Here is a 7,322-nt window from a genome sequence, read left to right as displayed (position 1 = left end):
AATTTGCAAATATATGTTTGTTGTAGATGAAACAGCTGGTACACGATAATATCAATCAGTTCATTGGGATATGCTTTGACAAACGAACCGAATTCTATACAATTTGGAATCATTGTTTCCGTGGGACATTAGCTGACATGGTGTTTTTTAATGCGAGCACGGGTCCGACAGATAAGCTGAGCAATGATAACAAAATTGGTCCAGCATTTCAACAAAACTTTAAGCGAGCTTTTGTTCGTGATATTATTCGGGTCTGTTTTCATTATGGCCTTTTAAATCTGATGGATGTCTTAGTTGCTAATCACAATGTACGAAGATTTCTTCATAATCTTCGAATGTAATTTTGAAGAGGATTTTGTAGAACTCGAATTTTGGTCGATCTTTCTAAAATCAAATTTCTTCAAATGCAAAAAATCTTGTTCAGTATATAAGGTATGTATATATCATCTGATATTGATTTTCAGGGCCTGGAGTTTTTGCATGCCTCGACGGTTGGTTATCATGGTTCATTGACTCCATCACAATGCCTCATTGATAGTCACTGGATCCTGAAACTCTCTGGATTTGGTTTGTCGAAATTACTTTATAAATGGAGTATAAAGGGCTCCATAAGTGCCAAAAACAAGATGTGGTTAATTCCAAATTCAGGTCTGTTGAAATGATTGGAATTTCGAAATTGAGTTTAATGGAAGACCGGAATTTTGTCGATTTTTTACATACTTGCAACAAAATAATTAATATTTTGATGATTTTGTTAACAATTCATATTTGTGCAGAAATTTTTAGTTTTTTTTAGGCTTCAGATTTCTGCTAAGATCGCAAATTCAGATTTGCATTGTTATCCACTGAAGATGCATGAAATGTTCAGAATCTAAACATTTTTTTTTTGCATCATCAGAGGAATAACAAAATCGCTGTAATCCTAGGATTACACTGCATTGCCAGAACTGATTGTCGAAATAAATGCCATCGTTTGGAACAACTCTCACTGAAATCTCAAATTCAGATTTACATTATTATTCGCCAGAAATGCGTCGCTTTCTCAAAAATATGAATGAGGGTACGGTAACATTCAACACCAAGCAAGCAAGGGCTGCTGACATATATGCGTTTGGAATTATATTGTATGAAATTGTCTTTCATAGGAAGTCGATTATACTCGATGATAATCATTATAGTATGTGTTTGTGATTGTCTAAATGTCACTCATTTGTTTAATTTTTTTTCTGCAGTAAGTATGGGATAGTATAGTCATTAAATATAATGAAGTGTAAAACAGAATAAAGGCCTGAGAAAAATAGAATAGAATTATTTACAGATGAACAAATTTAATTCGTGAATTTCAGATATCAAAACAGTGAATAAAGATACTTTAAGCATTTTTTGTGAGTCAGCCGAAGCGCTGATTCCGCCTTATCCATCTATCCCGGGAAACATCGAAGTGCATCCGGATTTGCTTGGACTAATGCACAAATGCTGGTCTGGAATCATTGATCAACGCCCTGATGCAACACTGGCACGTAAAATTACGGATGCTACATTGAAAATGTAAACTAAGTTTTTTCAAAATATTAACTACGATTTACTGGATGTCATGGGGTTACCAGATACTCATTATTCCGGGAAAAACAAAGCGATTATATCTGTGATAATATAACAAACTATTTCTACCGAAACTTCAGATCGGGCAGTTTGGTCGATCAAATGATCAAAAATCTCGAACAGGTACAATTCTCTTTCAATGAAACGTTTTTTAATGGTTTCTTTAAAGAAACCATTAAAAAACGATACCTTTAAAATTCTTTGAAGCAACCGTTAGAGTCTGCGGAAATATGGGAACTATGGTTAGACTTTGGTTTGCAATATTTTAAATTAAGTGGTTATAAAAGATAAATTCAATCCTCAGCAGTAATTCAACGCTCGAAAAGATATTAACTGTCAAACAGCCTGGCCCTTAGTATATAAAAATCAAGAAAGTTTAGTCCAAAACATGAGATAAAATCTGCGAATAGAAAGTAGGAAGTTTTGAAGTAATTTATACTACAGTACACGAACAATTTGGAGAAGCTGGTGAAAAAACGGACGCAACAATTGGAACAAGCACAAGAGCATGCCGAACGTTTGCTTCTTGAGTTGTTACCTAAGTAAGATATTAGTATAAAACTCTCTCTCAATAATTACAGATTGACAGTTGTCACAAGGAGCATAGCTTTTCGGATGAAACCATATTTATAAGATTGAATAATCTTAAAGTAAAAAAAAAAGCATTAAAGTTATTTAGGTCATCTCCACCCGCCTCTATCTTTTTGCTGGGAAGTATTCAGTAAGTTTCTGTGCAGTCTGGTCAAGAAAAAATTTAGGATAACTCAAATTTTGGTAAAAACTAGCGATTTGTATTACCTCAAATTTTGGCAAAGATTAGCGATTTGTAATGCAATTAATATTTCAGGTCCGTAGCTAATGAGCTGAAAATAAGTCGTCGAGTCGATCCAAAGAATTACAAGTCGGCAACAGTGATGTATTCGGATGTCGTTGGTTTCACATCGCTTTGCAGTGATAGTTTGCCGATGGAAGTGGTTACACTGTTGAGTGGTGTTTTCCAAAAGTTCGATATGATTATCTCACAGCACCAATGTTACAAGGTATTTTTATTGATTAGTGCTCGATATACACTCAAAAAGCATTATTCACAGGAGGTGGATCAGAAAAAGTCGAGATTTTTATTTGTTTAGCTGCAACACGAAGATCAATAATTTATTTCTTGAGCAGTGCCTTCATTGCATGCCTATAACTTTCCGTTAAGGTGGAAACAATTGGCGATGCATATATGGTAACATCTGGGGTACCGATTACTAGTCGACATAACCATGTTCGAGATATTGCTTTTGTAGCAATTATGATGAGGGATGCAAGTTTTAATTGTCTCTTTTGAGATTTTAAGTTTTCTTTTTAATATATATATGGAGAGTGAGAGAGAAAAGTGAGGGGAGATGGTATTGGTTTATCTGTTCAAAAGGACCTTCGACAAGAAATAAATCAACAGCGATGAAATTGAACAAACGAGGATATATCATGTTTTTAGGACAAACAATACGAATTGTTGGAAGACCATTCCTCTTAAAAAAGCCTCTTTTCACTTCTTTGATTTTTGGAACAGTCGTTATTACAACATTGATTTTTAAGAAAGATAAAATAAAATTTAAATATAAAATATAAAAGAAATAAGCAAAAAATAAAATTTCCAGTTCCTATCCGAATATGAAGTACCGCATAGACCAGGACAAAAGCTGCACTGTCGCTGGGGTTTCAACACGGGGCCTGTATTCGCTGGGGTTGTTGGCTTGAATGCACCGAGATATTGTGTTTTTGGCCAGACGGTTTATTTTTTTGCTTTATCCGGAACTCAAAAATACATAGATGAAAGCAAGAACTGTAAGATAGAAAGTTTGGTCGAAATACTTTAACATACTCAAGCGGATTACTGACGAAAAATTCCGGTTAAGTTTTATTAATTAGCCACAAAACGTTCAAATGATGAATAGTTATGAACCACTCACTCATTTACATGAACTCGGATAGTTATTTGCCTGTTTGTTTACTTATGATACTCTGGTATTTGCAGGTAATTTTGCCATCCATTTTCGAGGTGCTTACCTTTCCGTCTCCCTTTCTTTCGCTTACACATCTCGATTTACCTTCTCTTTATCATAAATAACCTCCAGTGCAAGGAGAAAAGTTTGGTAAATTTGACACAAATTTTCTTGTATTTGAAAACTATTTTAGGTGACACTGGCAGCAAAAATGGAAAATAGTGGTTTGCCGGATAAAATTCAGATCACTCTGAAAAGTTATCAGCTGTTGACAGCTCGATATCCAGAATTCAAATGCTCACCGCGAGGAGGAATTCGAATTGATGTCTGTTTTAGACCTTTTTCCAATTGCAAATGATCCGTTTCATACCCAAAAAAGTCGATAATTTTCATTTTTTTTTGTGTAAGAAATTTAAAAGAGATACTTTTGTTATATGCTGGAAGAGTCTTAAATTTATATTATTCTCAATTCATATCCAGATATTTTCTCCATATTCATTTAATAAAGGCAATAATAAGGGAATCGCACTGCTGATAGTAGAGTTTCCGAATCTCTGTCTTTGATGTCTGGTGGAGGGAGTTAGCGTTCCAATAAAACAACTGGAGCTGAATTGGAGGATAGTATGAAAAATGAATGGGTTGAAGGAATATAATCTTATATGAATATAACCAGAAATGAAAAATATTTCACACATAAATATAACCAGAAATGAGTCTGCTTAAAACTTTCCTGTGGAAAATTACACAAAATTACGATTATTACAGGGAATCGGCAGATTGCTCACTTATTGGTTAGATGATTATGAAGAGTTACTGACATCGAGTCGCTCAGCAATTGGAAGTGGCCGCTAGCCTGAGAGGATCCATTTTCGTCTTCTGTGTTTTTCTGCTCAGTTGGGAAATCTATGATAAAATACATGAAAGGGAATGAATCAGTTTTTCCGACTGGAAATGTGGGTATGGAAAGCAAGGGGGAGGGTGAAGTAATGAAGATCCAGTTCTGGAATTGGATTTGAAGCTTCGAATGGTGCTTTATGAAATACCTAATGTTCGATCGGTTAATAAATCAATCAGTGCTCATTTTCACGCTCAGTACTTTTGAAAACTGCGAATCAAGCGATATGCTACTTTTGTTTCCCGGCAAAGTGGACCATGACCTCAACCTCAGTTGCCATTCAGGTTTCCGCAAAGCTTCAGGAAAGATAAAGAGAAGGCAATCTCAGGTGTTTTCATTCTTAAGGGGATCAATCAGTCATTCATTCATACCTCTCTCTGAGAAATCAGTGCATATGAACTAAATGAATGACCACAGGTACTGTTTACCAATGAGGACCCGTAATGGATCACGGAATGTGTCAGGCAGTTTGTTTTTCTGCTCTGCTAAACTTGGAACTTCGATCTGCTGCCAGCCATTTGTATGAGAATTAAATGTTAGAATTGATTTTATTAAAATTTGCTATTTCCCCTCTCTCTCTCTCTCCTTCTACTCATTCTCTTTCTCCTTTCTCCCAGTCGTTTAAATTATTGACAAAGGGGAGTTAGAAGCAAAAGTTATTCTGAAAAACCAAAGTACAAATGAATTTCTTTGCATTTTATGCACCAAACTCTTTTTGTATTAGCAGAAAAGGCATGTGACATTTCCTCCTATGTATGAGACTTCTTCCACTTAGCAAAATTTACTGATTTTCCAACTGCATCCCTTCGTAACTCCGATTTGCTCAACTTATTTTCAAGTACAAAATCACAATCTGTAATTCACTATGTCACAAGCGAACAGAAAAATAAAATGACATTACACGTTTAAGTTGTAAATGTCTTATCTAAAAGCTAATTCCATAAATTCGATGATCCAATTTTACTTTTGTTTTGCAGTTGAAACTTTTACTCCGTGAATCTAAGTATAATTTTATCACTCTCTTTTCCAGCTAAAAACTTTCCGAACTACGTCTGCATTTTAATTTACTCATTTAGTTTTTTGTTTAATATTTCTGTAGTTCTGGAGCTAACTTCTTTTCGCAAATTTGCAGTTTTTTTTTTACTTTCTCCAAAGTTTTTCTTCAATTACAAGAAATAAATGCGAATTTTAGAGATTATAAATCATGAAATCTCGTTTTGATTCTTTTTTTTTCAAAATCTGATTAAAATTATAGTAATTTTCTTTTCACCAATCTTTTTCCTTAATGCTATGATATATGCAAAGGTAATGGTTAGGATTTTTGTTCAGAAAATGATGGAAGAGGCCGGCAAAAACTAGCAGTCAAAACTAGCAACCGAATTTATTCCAAGTAAAAAGGCCAATGGCTTTACGAAATTAATATTTGAGGGAAGAAGTGGGATATCTCTCATTCAGTTCCATCTGATGTTGATAATGTTATTATTAATAGGATTTACTCGAATTTTTTATCATTGGTGGAATTCGCATTCTAAGAGATGTTGAAGGGAAGAGTGGACAGGTGACAAGAAAATGGGAGGTGTCGACCTTCGATTAATTCGAAAATCTAGAGATTACTACAATGAATTTGTCAAGTTTTGTTTTTAAACGAACCCAGACCTCTTTCATCATCTATAACAATGAATTCAAGAACAGTCTTGTTTTTGTCGGTAGTTAATCTAAACTTGGCGATCTGAACTCTCAGGGATGAAATAAAAACTATTGTAAAACGAAAATGAAGCCTTCATTGTAGAAGACGTTTCTAAAACATTTTTATGGTTGAAGGGTCGCTCGAAGCTTCTTTTTGTTTATATCTTATTTCCAAAAGATAACAGAATGAATTATCATTCTCTCGTTTAACTTGAAAACACTGGTTTTGAGATCTAAAGCTTTCGTTGAAACATTATTGCATGTTGAAATTTACTCATATCATTACATTTTAGGATTCATAGGAAAATTAAGGCCAAGGGTACCACAAAAAAAAAATGTTATTTCCCTCAATAGTGCAGCCACTGCAAGAGGTGTGTTTATAAATAAACAATCGGCAAGAACTCAGATGTGACCAATTGTAGAGTTACAAATAAAAAGTTAAAGGACAAAGTTGTCTTTTTCTCATTTTGTAAAATATTTCCCGAGCTACTTTTCTGGGTTGCTCTCGGGTAATCCAACATACTACATTAATTCTTTTTTGATGAAAAATCATTTTTTCCCCTCATATTCTATGAAGTTGATCTAAAATGCTTATATTGATTGTTAATTTTAGAAAGTCACAGCTTATCATAATGATTATAAACATATGGGATATCTGACCTCTTTGGTTAGAGAGATAATTGTTATGCTATAATATTGTTAAGCATAATTTATCTGATTTGAATAATTCAAGAGTAATTTTTAAATAAAATAAAAAATTGGTTGTTATGGTTATGGCAACGATAATAGTGTCCCATCTTTCGACTACAGGTATTGACGTCATTTTGGATGACAGCCAGAGTAAGGAAGCGCATTTGAAAGTTACAGGCCCTAGTGGATGATGAGTATTTGTTTACAACTTTTCCGAAGTGCAGTAAGTTGTCGATCAGAGATTAGTATCGGTGCAGCGGTGTCCCACTATTACTCTTTCACCATTATTATTTTCGTGATTTTCTCATCGCTCTATGTTTCTCTTTCTAATTGGAGTGCCATTCATTAACTTCCTTCAGATAGTTGTTACTGTCACTATTATTGTTGTTATTATTATCGTTGTTGCTGTTTTGTTGTTATTATTGTTGTTGTTATTATTATTGTTGTCGTTACTATTGTTG

General features: G+C 34.1%; 1 protein-coding gene across 1 annotated transcript in view; it reads left to right on the top strand.

The window, feature by feature from the left end:
* LOAG_18673 (RGC/RGC protein kinase) overlaps positions 1-4,666 on the top strand; it is a gene marked incomplete at its 5' end in the record, with an annotated part of 10,413 nt that extends 5,747 nt beyond the window's left edge. Inside the window, 11 exons of the mRNA XM_020451337.1 lie at positions 27-251; positions 465-648; positions 1,007-1,177; positions 1,347-1,548; positions 1,683-1,725; positions 2,047-2,144; positions 2,450-2,642; positions 2,804-2,908; positions 3,246-3,377; positions 3,784-3,915; positions 4,356-4,666. Of these exons, the coding sequence (XP_020304885.1) occupies positions 27-251; positions 465-648; positions 1,007-1,177; positions 1,347-1,548; positions 1,683-1,725; positions 2,047-2,144; positions 2,450-2,642; positions 2,804-2,908; positions 3,246-3,377; positions 3,784-3,915; positions 4,356-4,442 (1,572 nt within the window). The 3' untranslated portion in view covers positions 4,443-4,666. The remainder of the gene's footprint in view (positions 1-26; positions 252-464; positions 649-1,006; positions 1,178-1,346; positions 1,549-1,682; positions 1,726-2,046; positions 2,145-2,449; positions 2,643-2,803; positions 2,909-3,245; positions 3,378-3,783; positions 3,916-4,355) is intronic.
* Positions 4,667-7,322: the final 2,656 nt, after the last annotated feature.

The sequence above is a fragment of the Loa loa genome (assembly GCF_000183805.2).
Source record: "Loa loa unplaced genomic scaffold supercont3.438, whole genome shotgun sequence".
Lineage (NCBI taxonomy): Eukaryota > Metazoa > Nematoda > Chromadorea > Rhabditida > Onchocercidae > Loa > Loa loa.
Note: the sequence above shows the minus strand (reverse complement) of the source record. Positions and strands in the feature narration are given on the sequence as shown.